The sequence below is a fragment of the Manis javanica genome, chromosome 11 (genome assembly GCF_040802235.1).
Source record: "Manis javanica isolate MJ-LG chromosome 11, MJ_LKY, whole genome shotgun sequence".
NCBI classification, from domain to species: domain Eukaryota; kingdom Metazoa; phylum Chordata; class Mammalia; order Pholidota; family Manidae; genus Manis; species Manis javanica.
This window is the reverse complement of record NC_133166.1, coordinates 26,268,285-26,285,522: the sequence shown is the minus strand read 5'-3', so window position 1 is coordinate 26,285,522 and position 17,238 is coordinate 26,268,285. Positions and strand designations below refer to the sequence as shown.

The 17,238-nt window shown below is 36.9% G+C and overlaps 2 protein-coding genes across 2 annotated transcripts; both read right to left on the bottom strand.

Annotated features, from left to right (window-relative positions):
• Positions 1-302: 302 nt before the first annotated feature.
• On the bottom strand, positions 303-1,265 carry LOC140844230 (olfactory receptor 52N2-like). Its single transcript, XM_073215710.1, has one exon. It carries the CDS (start codon positions 1,263-1,265, stop codon positions 303-305), a length of 963 nt encoding a protein of 320 aa, XP_073071811.1.
• A 7,053-nt stretch (positions 1,266-8,318) lies between these two features.
• LOC108389077 (olfactory receptor 52N2-like) lies at positions 8,319-9,278 on the bottom strand. Its single transcript, XM_017647654.3, has one exon. It carries the CDS (start codon positions 9,276-9,278, stop codon positions 8,319-8,321), a length of 960 nt encoding a protein of 319 aa, XP_017503143.3.
• Between the last annotated feature and the right edge of the window lie 7,960 nt (positions 9,279-17,238).

Genomic DNA, 17,238 nt, shown 5'->3' with positions numbered 1-17,238 from the left:
TGTTCAACATGCAAAACACATTAGGAAATAAGCAAAGCAATTATTTCTCAACAGCATTGAGGTTATACTGAAGTGAAATTCCTTTTAAGAAAAAGTAATGCTTACATTTAGAAGGAAATTTCTTATTTATTAATTCCTACTATTGATGCACCCTCCAAAAAAAATAATTCAGTTAATATTATGGCAGATATTCAATGAATATTCTTTTCTTTAATGAGACCAGGTGGTCTTAAATTTACACTCAAGAATCTCCTCTGAAATATTATTTGTCTTTACTTAATTTTGAATATGAATTCATGAATCTATTTCATTGTTAATACATCTTTCTCCTTAAAAAGTAATTTGATCACTCCTTCTCGTATCTGCTTGGTCTTGACCCCATAAACAATGGGATTCAGGGTAGGAGGTGACATCAAATAGAGATTAGCAATGATGATATGGATGTTGTGGGGAATGTTTTGTCCCCCAAAACGGTGAGTAAAAATTGTGAATAAGGCTGGAACATATGTAATGACAATAGCACAGATATGGGATGTACAAGTGCTGAAGGCTTTGTGACGAGCATCTGCGGATGACAAACTTATCACAGCCCGCAAGATCATAGCGTAAGACACAGAAATACAGCAGATGTCAAACACACCAATAAGGAGAGCAACCATCAGTCCATAGATAGCATTCACCCTGAAATTGCCACAGGACACCTTGGCCACAGACATGTGGTCGCAGTAGGTGTGGGGGATGTGGTTTCCCCGGCAATAGGGCAGGCGCTTGGTGAGGAAAGTGAATGGGGCGATAAGCACCACACCCCTCAAAAAGGTGGCAAGACCAGCCTTGGTGATGACAGGGTTGGTGAGGATGGTGGCATAACGTAAGGGGTAGCAGATGGCCACATAGCGGTCCAGGGCCATGAGCATGAGCACCCCAGACTCCATCCCAGTCAGCATGTGGACAAAAAACATCTGAGCCAGGCAAGCACTGAAGTCAATCTCCTTGAGGTTGAACCAGAATATGCACAGCATATTGGGTACAGTGGTGGTGCACAAGGTGACATCTGTGAAGGAGAGCAGGGCCAGGAGGTAGTACATGGGCCGGTGCAAGGACTCCTCATGGCTGATGAGGTAGATGAGCCCACAGTTGCCCACAACAGCAATGATGTACATGAGGCAGAAGGGCAGGGAGATCCAGATGTGTGCGTCTTCCAACCCGGGAACACCATTCAGGATGAAGACCCCTGGGGTCAGGCTGGAGCTGTTGGCCCCAGGCATAGCAACTTATGGGAGGGGGACATTTTACATTCTTTATCAGCAATTAATTTCTGCATAGGAGAGAGAGAGAGAGAGAGAGAGTTTGGGACCACATAAGAGGCTGTCGTATGGACAATGATACTTCCAAATGCCATGACCATTCACCTTGTTGTAATTACTAGGATATTTTTTTTCTCATAGCTCTAGCAAGAGAGTCTGAACTATGGTGTCTAAAATAAATACCCATAGGTGCCTCATTAGTGCAGTAGGTAGCACGTCAAGTCTCATAAATTAATTACCCTACTCAATGTCCCGTTGTACACTTTGTCTAAGGAAGTACGCTCACTTTCTCCAGCACTCCCCAGCGTACCTCTTACACTCCACCACATTCCTATAAAAAGCTGTGAACTGGACTGCAAGTGTCTGCTTCCTTCCAATAAGATACTTCTATTCTCTCCTCTCCTCTCATTCTTCTTTTGGTAGCTGTACTTGAGTCTTGTCACTGAAATCATGTGAGTATATTTAGAGGGTCACCCTAAGTGAACCAGCCCTCCTCAGCAGGACCTTTGTCCTGCCTTGAAGATTATGAAGAAAGCTGATTCACCACGTAAAATTTGCAATCATGTTCCACATAACTTGCTTAACATAATCCATCGTAGATAGTCAATAAAATGTGTGTGAGTGAAGGAATGATGAATTAGTAAGGATTTGGTACATCTGGTATTCAAGTTCACATAATGCCAATTTCATGCTTTTCCACACTGAAATTTCGAAGGTAGTTCTTCAGTAGGAAAAAAAGTTACTTATATTTCTACATCATAGGCAATTTTTATGGAATTTTAGTAAAAATTTAATTAAAAATTTAAATTCCATCAGATACAGCATCCTTTCCTTTTGGCTTCTGTTTCTGCTACTTGTATGTTATTTTATTAGTTTCCTAACCATTCTTAACAAAAAATTTGCTCTCAGGAAAGCCTTGAAGTTCTAATAGTTACTCTCTGTACTGTTTTAATTAAATAATATTTCTTTTGTTATAAGAGTACAGAAGAAAATACCTCATCTTTGGATTGCTATTTTTTGTAGAAGCAGTAGAAAGGATTGACTGATAATTGAAGGAATTTTTAGAGTTAGAGATGTTTGAGAAAATGAAGTTTCCAAATGGTTAAAATACTTCCTTCCACTGAAAAAATAAAGCCATCTAGGCTCTGAAGTAGACACAAGTCTCACCATAAGCAAAGTCAATGCCAAATACCCGCCACTGTCCAGCAGAACTATATAGAAACTTACAGTGTGATGGCATGTATTTCATGGCTATAAAGCCATGAATCATAGCCCAATAATTTGGAGATCACTGTTGTGTCCATTCCTTCTGACTGGAATATACAGAAGCCACCAGGTAAGAAGTAATCCAATTTCAGAGCATCATCATCTCCAGTTTCTGAACTGACTGCATCTCATGTTAACAATCCCTTCCTATAAGAAAGTTCTCCCAAACTTCTCCAGAAATGGAGAAACCATTATTTCATAGTCTTAGACCAGAGATATTGGAAGATTAATCTCTGCAGTGTCTGCCATCTTTTATATGTACACCATGATGACATGAATAGGATAATGGAAAATGAGTCTAAGTCCAGTGGATATCACCCAGATAGAAAAAGAGCCATTACCTCTTAAAAAGAGAAAGGGAAAGAGAAATACATTGTTTATTTCTAATATTGCCTTCTTCTAGCTGTCCTTGTATTCCAGGCTATTGTATTCTTAGGCAGTGATGTCTTACTTATCCCAAAACAGGTATTTTTGAAAATTGCATGCTCACCTCAGTGTTTAGCACGGTCAAATCCCTATACATTGCTGATAATAACTAGGAGTTCTTGGAAATCTGGGATGGCATTTTCTTACATAGGTTTTTTAGTTTCCCTGGAGACTCTCCAGCAAGATGTCCCAGGCTGATTGAATCTCTATAATTAGATTTCTCATTGAAAGAAAATTAACTTTGGACCTGGGAGTAGTACATCAGTATTTAAAAGATTTGAGTAGTAAAAAACAAAAAATTAAATAACACATTGGAGCTTAATGCCTTTTCCCAAGTGGGAAATGTCACTACCATGTCAGAAATACACCCTTAAGTGTAGGAAATCAGAAAACTATAGAAAACGTAAAAATATCAGGAAATAACTTATAATCCTAACACAGAGGAATAATCACTCTAAAATACTTACTGTACTTCATTCAATAGTTTTATAATTATTGTGCATGAATTTTGTATAAATTTCAGACTATATTGAGTTTTGTATGCTGTTTGTTCCTCTACTTGATATTATTTTGTTTTATAACATAATATTTTCACATCATCCTGCATGCCTCAAATAGACATTTTCAGTAGTTAAACCTTCTTTCCATCAAATAGCTGTACCAAATTTAATAAGCATTTCCTTTCTCCTGAATATTTAAATTATTTCTCATGTTTTCTATCAAAAATAATTATTCTATGGATATCCTACTCCACTCCTTTGCATTACTAATTCTTCCTCTCCTAAGATAATTAAAAAGAGGATTGAAGTTTATGGGATCAAGGGCATGGGCAATTTTAATTTTGTGGGTAAATGTTGGAAAATCATCTCCATAAAACTGTTCATTTTCATTTTCATACACAGTTAGCAGACCTTCCGTGTATAAATTTTGACTATTACATGCCCTCTTTTCTGCAGCTGGACTGGCAAAAACACTCTCTCTTTGGTGTTTCAGATTGAATTAAAATGAACTTCACTTGTAGTGATTACAAACATTTTTTTCAGGTGGATTTGGTCATTTCTTTTCTCATATTTTGATTATTCATTCACCTCATCTGTCTTTAGTGGAAATGTTAATTTGCATTTTCATGCTTGCTCATCATTCTCAGTACTGAAATATGAACCCATTACTTTTGTCATAGTTCGCAAACATTTTTCCAAAGTAGTGTTTGGCCTTAAGTTCTATTTAGTTGTGAACAGAGATGTAATTGTTCTACAGTTCTTCTCTCTTTGTGACAAAAAAGAAAAATCATTTTATATATCATCCCTCTTGCGGGAAATGACATAATGTAGGAAATAAAAGTTGTAGTATACCCACAAACTCACCTCTCACCTAAGTTCTCAGAAGGAAATGCTAGTAAAGCCTAAATTCTGGTGTATAGATTTCCAGAAGTTTCTTAAATAAGCATTTAATAAACTATTAACACATTAACTTTGTGCCAGTTGGCGTGTTTAGATTTTCACATTGCAGAATTACTAGCAAAGGCTATAGTTGTTCCCCATTCTCCTCAGTTTCTCTTTCCACAGTTGGAGTTACCTACCCATCTGCATTCAGGAAGCAGATGATCCTACATCTCATGAGTCCTTGGAAGGTCAATAGTAGCCCAACTCTGTGTCATCGCCCTCCCTTCTTATCATGTAGGCATATTATCATCTCACAACATCACAAGAAGGGTGAGTAGAGTACAATGAGGTAATTTGAGAGAAAGACAGTCACATACCTTAAAGTGCAGTATATCATAATGGCTCTTTTTATTGTTAGCTCTTGTTGTTAATCTCTTACTGGGCCTAATTTATAAATTAAACTAGATTGTAGGTAAGTGTGTATAGGAAAAAGCATAGTTGATATTAGGTTCAGACCTATCTGCAGTTTCAGGCATTGTTGGTATCATGGACCATATCCCCTGCGGATAAGAGGGCACTAGCGTTAGAGACTTCCAGGTTGACTAAGACAACTGTTATTTTAAAAAAATTAATTTGGTTTTGTTAGAAAGCCATAGAATACACCCAAATGTATTTTGATAAATTTTAATCAATGCAACTATATTCCCAAATTATATATAGGACTCAATAGAAATCCTGTCCTTTTGGATTAAAAATTTATGGAAATAAGAATTAGTACAAAACTTTGGTTAAATATAGAGCAGGAGTACTTGACATGGAGACCATGGTCCCCAAACTGGTTATACTCAACTGCATCAAGATTTTGGGGAGCATTTTAAAAGAGAGACTATTGGTGGCCCTGTAACTATCACTTTTGCACATAAATATTTGTATTAACTTTAGGCATTGACAGAACTAACCATCTTAATAAAGTTATTTTTTTCATTTCCAGTTTTTGTGAATTTCATTTTTACATTTAATTATATATATCAGAAGTATGAGTTATGAGGCCAATATTTAACATACGTTACGCTATATATGAATTATAAATATTTTAAATGTATCTTTCACATGTTTAGACACTTTTGCCACTAGTTTATTTTGAAAAAATTTCTCAACCTCTTCACTATAGAAAAAATTGCTATTCAAAAATGGGAAGTGTCTGGCACTCATGTGTTTAGAACTTTCTATGCTCTCTCGTTCTTACTGCAGAGTCCAAAAATGACTCCATGAAGTTAGTTGCCTTTCATAGATGTATGACTTTGTTTTGTATGAAACAAAACAGCAACAGTAACAAGAGAACAGGAAAGTAATACATTATATGAATTTTCAAATACTTATACACTATAAACTCACAAGGCACCAGCCCCTGATTTGAGCCCCTTGATCTTGTTTTCAGTCCATTGAGTGCAGTTGGTGCCTTCCTCTGACCTCCGTGCAGGCCGTTACCTCCTCCTGGAACAATTGTTATCTCCTCATTCCACCAAATTAAACTAGTTCATCCTTTAGTAGGAGCTTAAACACTGATTTCTTCTGGAAGCTTTTCTATTTTTATTATGTGTTGACACATTTCATTGTATCTATAATAATTGTGTGATTGTGTTTCTGCTGGATTTGATTGTTCCTTTCTCTTATTCGTTTATCTTTCCATCATGTTCTAATTTCATGATCAAATTTGGGCTTTTCAGCAGCCTATTCATAACAACTATGTTCTTCCATCCCAAGTTAAGCATTGAGATGCATAGGAACCAGGAAGTCGACATGAAAATGTCAACACTTTTACAATGTACACCTTGGAGATTAAGGCTTTTGATCTTCAAAAGGGCTTGTTTATATTTCACCCCTGACTCAAGTGGGCTTGCTCACCCAGGGTCCAACACAAATACGAGCCTGGGACTGGCCACCTACTGCCAGTGTGGACAGATCAGAATTCCATGGCTAGTCTGATCAGACAGGGACATTGACTAGTGGAGGGGTCAGGACTCCGTAAGTAACCCACCCACACCACATACCCAAAACTGAAGTTTCTCCTATTCTGGGGGATGTTAGGGTGAAAAGTGAAAACTTCTAGTCTAAATGAAGTCTCTATACTTGCAGTGATAGGAAGTGGAGAATAATCATATTGCTCCTCTAAACCTCTCTTCCTTTCCTTAAAATCGCTATTTGTTTTATTTGTTTTATGTTATCACATCGTACTTGTACAATCACCTGATTGTGATAGGTTCTCCTGAATTTTCCTTCTCCTTCCCCATCTCCTTCTCCTTTCTTCCTACCCTTCTTTCTTCTTCTCTTCTTACTACTTGGTTTTCCTCTTTTATATCCCAAACTTCCTGCTTTCACTGTAGCCAGAGTTCCTCTCGCTGCTCCAGGTTGCAGTACTTTCCCCTGAGAAGTTTTCTTAGCAAAATGGCCCACGCCACGTACACACTCTTCCCCTGCCGCATTTCCAGCAGCACTTTGCATCCTCAACCGCATGCACAGTGGCCTACAAACTATTTGCCGTCTTGGATTCTGGGGTTCAGAGTGTGTTTGGGCTCAGATGCTCGCCTCCTGCTCTAGTTCAGTGATGAGTCTTGCTTTACGGGGTTATTTTGTTGTTTCCAATGAAAACCATTTTTGAGTTTGTGATGAAGATGACATAAAATTAATTGGAGATTGTTACTCAATGGCCTCAAGAAATTTATTTATTGCATTTTATTTCTCCAGAGTTTAATTTCTGGTTTTATCTTATCACTCCTGTTATGGCCCCCACAGCCCCTCTCCACAGCATAACACTGTTGTATTTAAATTTTAATCTTCATGTTTTGAGATTCATCCAGTTTTGCTGTTTGTGTAGCTCATATTCCTCTCCTATAAAATAAGAATAATTATAGCTGCCCCATAGTTTTGCAATAAAAATCAGTGAAATGTTATATACTAAGCATTCTTGTAATAACTGACAAATATTTATATTTAAAAACTGTTGTTTAGGAAAAGTAATTTTTTGACTGTCCACTAGTGTTTTGGTTTGATTACTTGGTAAGCATATTTACCAATTCCAAATGCATGATTCTGGGAGACAGTAACTTTGCTGATTAGAAGTTCATAATGTACTTTACATAGAGACACATTTATCATATTTCTGTTTAAAAAAAACAGGAAAACAGGTTTTACTTCCAAACTTGAAAATTATGTTACAAAAATACACATTGTGATTAATAGATTTCATGATAATTTGACTATGTATAACATGATATGAAAATATCATCTTTATGTTAGCAGGTAATAGAATATCATCTTAATACAACTCATGTTTTTTCATATTCATCTATTTGTACTCTTTTCCTGGTCATATTCCCTTACTCCAGGTACTAATTGGAGTATGATCTTATTCTTTTTCACTTTTTATTGAATCTGCAATTTCTGAGAACCACATTTATCATTCTGCTTTCATTTCCTTTTCTCTTTTATTTCCAGGAATCAAAATAAGGTACTTCTTTCTCCATTGTCCCTGTTTTCTCAAGTGTTTCTCCCTCTATATTAAAGTCCAGTAAGCAGCACAGCCCAGACATGCTTGACTGGCAAAGAATAGGGACTTTCTTCAAGTCTCCTTTCATCTACTTATAAAGGCTTTCCTACAATAACTGTCACATAGTGTCCACTGTGTCTTTCCAAGTTCTGCTTGACATCATCCATCTCCAAGGAGTACTTCCCAGATTATGATGAACTCCAGTAATCATATCTGCTCCACCTTCATTGGTACGTATGTGGGTACATTCATAGATATACAAATAATTACCTAGGCAGCAAGAATGTGAGAAATAAATGATCAGACAAGATTCATTTTTCAAAGTTATTAATGTTTCACATAAACATGGGATGAAAAGGATGGCAGGACCCTTGGAATTCAGCACATACTTTATCACACACTCAAAATATCTCTTACCCTAAAAAATGATTTGACCACCCTTTCACGGATCTGTTTGGTCTTTACTCCATAGATAATTGGATTGAAGGTGGGAGGCAACACCAGGTAGAGGTTGGCTATAAAAATGTGGACATGGTGAGGTATAACATGTCCCCCAAAGCGGTGAGTGAAGAAGTTGAAGAAGGCTGGGACATAGGTGATGACAATGGCACATATGTGGGATGTGCAGGTGCTGAAGGCTTTGTGGCGAGCATTTGCAGATGGCAGATTCAATACAGCACGGATGATCATGGTGTAAGACATGGAGATGCAGAACATATCAAACACTCCAATCAGTGTGGCAGCTATGAGACCATAGATAGCATTAATCTTGATGTTACCACAGGATAATTTGGCCAAAGACATATGCTCACAGTAGGTGTGGAGGAGGAGGTTGCCCCTGCAGTAGGGAAGACGTTTGATCAGGAAGGTGAAGGGTATCATGAGCGACACACTGCGAGTTAGGGTGGCAAGGCCAAGCTTGGTAACTCTGGTGTTGGTGAGGATGGTAGAATAGCGTAGTGGGTAGCAAATAGCCACATAGCGATCTAGAGCCATAAGCATGAGCACGCCAGACTCCATGCCCGTCAGCATGTGGATGAAAAACATCTGTACGAGGCAGGCATTAAAGTCAATCTCCTTGAGATTGAGCCAAAAGATACATAACATATTGGGGACAAATGAAGTGCACCCACTAACATCTGTAAGGGAAAGCAAGGCTAGGAAGTAGTACATGGGCCGTTGTAGGGCCTTCTCACAGCTGATGAGGTAGATGAGCCCGCAGTTCCCCATGACAGCAGTGATGTACATGCAGCAGAATGGTAGAGAGATCCAGATGTGTGCAGCTTCCAGCCCAGGAATCCCACTGAGGATGAAGAATTGAGGGGTTAGGCTGGAGCTGTTGGTTCCATGCATGACGGTCAGTTGAGAAGCATGTTTCTTTCTGTTATCAGCAAAGATTTCCTATGTAAGAAAATAGTAGGATTAATTTCAGTCAGAGACAAAAGATGAATAAGTTTTTTTCACAATATAAATGCTAAATTAAGGGTAAAATCATTTTTTTGGTATCCAGACTGTGTTTTTGAACCTTCTGAGTAGTCCTGACTCTGTTACTGAATCCTAAGTATGCAAACATAGTGCCTGCTTAATCACAGAGATTCTGTAGTGGGTATAATTAAATAACACTGTTTGTCGTAACGACTCCTTTCAGTTGTGTCATCTGGGTTATGGCCAGTTACATTATGTGAGCCCCTACTAATTGCACATGAGTCCTATAAGACTGAGCACTATCTGTCTATAAATCTAACCCTGGCAAGTCCGTATTTTCTGTTCAGAATAATAAAAGACAGAGGATTTGACAGGCAAAAAAGTTACATAGATAAGTTACAACTTACAAATCTTGGCCATGTGCATTTTGTATAATATCTCTAAATGTTTCTTTCTGATACATGAAAGATTTCAGCATGTACTTCTAACCAATAACATTACAAAGCTCTAATTGTTTCTCATAGTTTCTATTGATTCTCTTGATTCTGTGTATATAGGCTTTGTAGATATGTATAATAATAATAATTTTTATGTTCTTGGTATGTTATTTTTAGCCCCTCAGATAATATGTAAAATTATATTAGATTGTATGATTAATAGGATTAAATAATTTGTTTTTTGAAAACCATCAGCTTTCCACATTTTATGTTCTGAGACATGGATCAAGCATAAATGCTTTTTGATTAAAATCATAAGAATCCAGAATCTCTCTTTTTCTGAAAAATTTTTTTCATCTTATATTTTTTAAATTTCTTCCATAGTCATTGTTTGCTTTAAATTGCCAACTTGAATTACTTGTTTCCCATAGCATTAAATTGTATATGGTATAGCCTTTTCAAACAGTATTTTACATATTCTTATTATATTTAAGTTTCCTACAAAAGACAACATTTCCAAAGCTGTACTTCGTAAATGATGCTATATAAACAATATCTATACATAAAAAAACAAAAAGCAAATTTTTCTAGAAACAAGAAAAGATTAGAACTGATGACTTTTCAAAGCAATTGGCTCAACTGTAAATGCCTTTAACATTAAGTTGATTAGACTATGGAGATTGTCACCACGACGTGGAGCATAACATGTAAAATATATAGTACTATGATAATTATTAATAGTGTTATTACCATTATTTACCTTATAAATATATGTAAATAAAATCTAGTGTAGCCATCCCTTAAATCTCACTCACCTAAATCTCTATATCCTTCCATCCCACTCAGAACAAAAGCCAACATCCACATGTTTTCTTATGGCATCCTAAACAATTAGGACCCTTTTAAATCTCTAAATGTGTTTCCCAAGTACTCTAACTCTGTCTCTGTCCGTGTATCCATGCCAACTGGAGGTTTCTCAAACTTGGCAAATGTGCACAATTCAGGGCATTCCTCCTTGCCCCTTTTCACTGCTTGCTTTGTTATTCCCCAGATCAGATGTGGCATGTACCTTTTTGGTTCCAGGTCTCTACTCATGTCAATCCCGAAGTACGTCTTTTTTCATAGCTCCCAATTTAAAATTTCAACCCCCAGGCCTCTGACAATCTTCGTATAACACCTTCCTTTCCTGCTTTTCCTTATTCTATAGCAATTAGTATTGCCCTTGATCCTTCACTGGAATGAAAAGTGTATATGCACAGGGATTTCTGTCTATTTGGTTCTCTGCTCTATCTCTGGCACTTAAAATAGTAATGGACACAAGAGAAGAGTCGTAGATAAATGAATTTCAGAGCATCATTTTTTTTTGGTTAGTCTTTTTGCTTGTGCATAAATACTTTAACATATTAGTATGCATATTGAAAAGTAAGAGTGCATCTGGTTTCAAGACGTCTGGAATTGCAAACATAGGCAAAGGAAGTTGAAGATATTTAGAATGGGTGTGAGTACATGGAGCAGATGCAAGTAACTGCCTTTTATATTACTTTGTACACCTCAAGGTCACACAGATGGTGCACAGGAAAACTTATGGAAAAGTAGACTTGGCAAAGTAATGTTCATTCATGTGAAAAGCAATCTCTAACAATATAAGAAGATTACTGTTATTACATATATTCTAGCAAAGGGAGAGTGACATGTTTCATTTACGTTGTTTTCTGGAAGTGTTGGGCTACATGGTCCCTGAAATTCCTTCCAATTCCTGCACTTACTAATTTTCATTGATGGAGGTCTTCCTGCTTCCTGAGGAAGAGTTCTTCATTGTGGAGAACAGAGAAGTTTTGCTATTGCTTATCCGTAACATTATCTCTTGGTCCTTATTATATCAGCACATGGAGTCACTTTCCTCCAGTGCCTCAACCTCATGTAATCTTTTCTCACTTCTCCTGCTCCCTCCTCAAGGTGGCAGTTTGCAATTCCCTTTGGTTTCAGAAGCCTAAAGAACTAGAAAATTCAGTCCTTCATTTTCAACCATCCTCTGGCTCAAATCCCTCCTATTTAGTTGCAGATTTTCTGTGCACCTTGCCTGTTTCTTTCTCCTAAATCACCCAAACTCACCCTGATGCCAGATGTTTTAAAATCTTGATGCATGACCTATGTTGCTCAGAAAAATTGCGTAGAGTTGGTTAGGAACCCTATTTAACGACACTCAGTGTCTTCTCTGGGGATTTTTCCAAGCCAAAGTAGAAAATTTGTTTGGGCTTCACTGATAGATGTCCCAGGGGTCTTTGATGGAAGGGAGGTAAATTTATCTTTGCTGAAGCTAAATCAATACAGGTTTCCCTGACTATATGAAGGTAAAACTTTCCTATGAAAAATTTCATTAACAAAAGTGGTATAAAGTGAAAAAGCAATTACCATTAATTATTACGGAAAAACTGTTGAGCTTTCCGAAATAGAAAAGCCAGTAGGCTTTTCTGATCCCTAGGACACATCTTGCAAAGATATGCACAAAATAATGGAGAAAAAGCACAGATGTGCACAGACACAGTTCAAAGCTCTGGAGGTTTGATGCTGAGTGGGGTTCCCAGGGAGAGTGCTTGGCAGACCCATTCTGTCAGGGTTCACCCCGCCTCGGTAATGGCTTGCTGCAACACAAATTTTGAAGGTTATTTTCACTTTTTGCCTTTTCCTGTAAAAGTGAAAATACACTTTGGAGTTCTTTCAGTTAGCAAAGACAGGTACTAATATAGGTCTTTTGTAAAATCCAAGTGGCATAATGTAAACCTTTGAAAAGCAGGGGACTTCTGTACTTAGAATACCTTTGGGTAGGTGATTAAAGCTGCAATCATTACACTCAAATCTGAACAACTTAGTAATGGCACATTAATTGTTTCTTGTATCCATTGCAATGACAAACCTCAAATGACATCTGACTCCCAGAGTGCTTCTGTTCTAGCTTCCTAACTTTCGTCAAAGCTGTTACCTACGTGGAGTGTATAGGTCTCAAATCTTCCTCAAAAAGACTGACTAAACAATTTCAGACTCTTCTGTCCTGGAGATACTAAAATGTATCTCATGCAGTGAATCCAGGTTGTATGTTCATGTGAAAAAATTACACTATTAAATGCATTTTTTCTCCCTTCCTATTCCCCTTTACCTCAGTAGAAATAGAGCATTTCTTTAAACTGTGATTCCATTTAGTATACCTCAATCAAATCTAAGTAAATAAAGACTGGATTGAAATTCTCCCAATAGTGAAGGGATTTGGGGAAAGGAAGTGGAGATCATGACCACATTTTCATATCATTTCATGGGTTTGTAGAAGGAAGTGCTGGCTATTGGCAGGTGAAAATGGTAAGAAGGAATCTGGTACATCTTTCTTCTAGAACAATGAGTGGAAACTAGCCAATCTGAGTTTTCTTTTGCAATGAACAAACCCATTCCTGAAAGCACCTAAAACAAAATAAAACAAGCTATATACCACATTGTTTGGCCAGAGTGGGTCCTTAGCTGTTAGATATCTGGTGAGGTACAGCTTCATTCCAGAGAGCAGGCAGTTATAATAAATGAAGAGCCTAGAGATAAGCCTTCTCCTTGAAATATGCTGTGTGACAATATTAACAGCATTAAGTAAAATAATACTTAAATAAAATAAATAGCATACTAGTAGATGGTAGCTATGCTCCACACCTTACACTCTGTTAAAAAGTTCCTCAGCATAGAAAATCTTTGAATGAAAATATATTTGCTTCAAGTCTTTCTGTTCTTTGCCTATTTTTCTAATGAAAAAGCTGTATTAAGAATACATCATTATGAATATTATACATATATTATAATATGTCATAACATGTATTTATTATAACATACTTATAAAACTAATGCATGAGTGTGAAATGTTAAATGCATTCTGGTTATCCATATATGTTTTATGATACATTGATTAGTAGGGAGGATCTGATAATACATGCCAAGATGTCTAGTAAAGACGATTCCTGTATGTTTAGGGGTGTTTGAAAGGAAAAATACATAGAAAAGTTCCAAATGGTGAGAGGAAATTAGAAAATTTTGTTTTTCCCTATCCTATAACTGAAAAGAGGTTTAGCTTTAGGTAAATGAGATACAGTGGGTGTGAGAGGGATTAGACATTTATGTTATTATTGCTTTCATTGAGAAATCCTCCCTGAAACAAATTTGGCCTAAACTACTGCCTGAGACATGTCAAATTACCAAGAGATCCTCCTAAGATTCTATTAGCTCTAAGTTCCCTCATATAGATAAGACTCCTAAGGTTGTAGCTTGTAGGATTGATAGCAGGGTTCAGTACCAGTTACAACATAACAGCAGGAGGGAAGCTGGCATGTAACAGTCAGTACAATGAAGCTGTGAATAGCAGTCTCTGGGAAATGATAAACATGAACCCGAATCCTTCCTTTTCACTTAGCAGCTGTACGAACTATGTTAAGTTTGTTATCCAGATTTGTATTGGCACTAAATCATTTTAATGTATCTGAGGTTGTGGTAATAGTATTCATTTCAACGTACAGTTGCAAGATTTAAATGAGATAATTAATCTAATAATGATCATATGGCTTTTTTCTTTTATTCCATTAATATAAAAATTGCTATGTAAATATTAATTCTACCTTATATTTCTAGGATAAACTCCAGGCAGTTATGAGTTACTACTCTTTTTATGCATTAACAGATTTAATTTTCAAAATTAATATTTTCTTGGAGATTTTTTTAGTCCTGCATTTATAAGGTACATTGGTCTTTAAGTTTTCTTTCTTATAATGTCTTTGTAGGAATTGGTGTTGAGGTTATGTGGATTTAATAAACAAATTTGGAAGTGTTACATCTTTCCCTCTTCTTCTAAAGAGTTTCTTTCTTATTTAAATATTTGGAAGAATTTACCATTAATGTCACTGCATGTGGGGATTTTTTTCAATTAAGGTATCATTGATATACAACACAATCTTATGAAGGTTTCACATGAGCAACATCGTGGCTACAACATTCACCCGTATTATCAAGTCTGCCCGCCCATTGCAGCCACCGTCCATCAACACAGTAAGATGCTATAGAGTCACTGGTTCTCTTCTCCCTGCGGTACTACCTTCCTCGCGACCCACCTTCATTATGTGTGCTAATCATAATGCCCCTAAAAACCCTTCTCCCTCCTTCCCCACCCACCCTTCCCAACTCCTTCCTTTTGGTAACCAATAGTCTCTTCTTGAGGTCTCTGAGTCTGCTGCTGTTTTTTTCCTTCAGTTTTGCTTTGTTGTTATACTCTACAAATGAGGGAAATCATTTGGTACTTGCCATTCTCTGCCTGGCTTATTTCACTGAATATAATACCCTCTAGCTCCATCCTTGTTGTTGCAAATGGTAAGATTTCTTTTCTTCTTATGGCTGAATAATATTCCATTGTGTTTATGTACCACCTCTTTTTTATCCATTCATCTGATGGACACTTAGGTTGCTTCCATATCTTGGCTATAGTAAATAGTGCAGCAATAACCATACGGGTGCATATGTCCTTTTGAATCATGGATCTTGTTTTCTTCGGGTAAACTCCTAGGAGTGCAATTCCTGGGTCAAATGCATTTCTATTTCTAGTTTCTCGAGGAACCTCTGTATGACTTTCCAGAAAGGTTGAAGTAGTTTACATTCCCACCAACAGTGTAGGAAGGTCCCCCATTCTCTGCATCTGTGCCACCATTTGTTGTTCCTTGTCTTTTGGATGTTTGCCTTCCTAACTAGTGTGAGGTGATATCTCATTGTGGTTTTAAGTTGCATTTCCCTCATAAATAGCGATGTGGAGCCTTATTTCCAGTTTCATACCTTTGTGGTCTGAGAAGATGGTTAGCACAATTCAATCCTCCTGAATTTACTGAGGCTCTTTTTATGGCCTAGTATGTGGTCTATTCTGGAAAATGTTCCATGGGCATTTGAAAAGAATGTGTATCCTGCTGCTTTTGGGTGTAGTGTTCTGTATATGTCTGTTAGGTCCAACTGTTCTAATGTTTTGTTCAGTTCCTCTTTATCCTTGTTTATTTCCTGTCTGGTTGATCTGTCCTTTGGAGTGAGTGGTGTGTTGAAGTCTCCTCAAATGAATGCATTGCATTCTATTTCCCCCTTTAATTCTGTTAGTATTTGTTTCACATATGTAGGTGCTCCTGTGTTTGGTGCATAGGTATTTATAATGGTTATATCTTCTTGTTGGATTGAACCCTTTATCACTATGTAATCCCTTTTTTGTCCCTTGTTACTTTCTTTATTTTGAGGTCTGCTTTGTCTGATATAAGTACTACAACTCCCGCTTTTTTCTCCCTGTTATTTGCAAGAAATATCTTTTTCCATCCCTTTACTTTTAGTCTCTGTATGTCTTTGGGTTTGAAGTGAGTGTCTTGTAGGCAGCATATAGATGGGTCCTGTTTTTTTTTAGTCCATTCTGTAACTCTATGTCTTTTGATTGGTGCCTTAAGTCCATTTACATTTAGGGTGATTATGGATAGATACGTACTTTTTGCCATTACAAGCTTTAGAGTAATGTTACCAAAGGTTCAAGGGCAACTTCTTTACTATCTAACAGTCTAACTTCACTTATTTATTACACTATTTCAAACACAATCTAAAGGTTCTTTTTATTTTTTCTCCCTTTTTTTCTTCCTCTACTCTTTATATATTAGATGTCATATGCTGTACTCTTTTTTATCACTGGACTGACTTTGTGGGTAGATGATTTAATTTTGCATTCACTTAGTAATTAATTGGTCTAATTCTTTTACTGTGGTTTTATTTTCTCTGGTGACAGCTATTTAGCCTTATGATCTCTTCCATCTAGAGGAGTCCCCTTTAAAATACACTGTAAAAATGGTTTGTGGGAAGTAGATTCCCTAAACATTTTCTTATCAGAAATTGTTTAATCCCTGCTCCAAATTTAAATGATAATCTTCCCAGTAGAGAACTCTTGGTGGGACGCCCTTCTATTTCCTTGCATTCAATATATCATGCCACTCCCTTCTGGCCTGTAAGGTTTCTGATGAGAAATGTGATGATAGCCTGATAGGCTTTCCCTTATAAGTGATCTTTTCTTCGATTTCTGGCTGCTTTTAGTACTCTCTCCTTGTCCTTGAAATTTGCCATTTTAATTATTATATGTCTTGGTTATGTCTTCGTAGGGTCCCTTGTTTTGGGAAATCTCTGCACTTCCATGACCTGAGAGACTATTTCCTTCCACAGACTGGAGAAGTTTTTAGCAATTCCTCAAAGAGACATTCTATCTCTTTTTGCTCTCTTCTTTTTCTGGTACCCCTATAATGCGAATATTGTTCTGTTAGGATTGGTCACACAGTTCTCTTAATTTTTCTTTCATTCCTAGAGATCCTTTGTTCTCTCTGTGCCTCAGCTTCTTTGCATTCCTGTTCTCTAATTTCTGTTTCATTTACTGT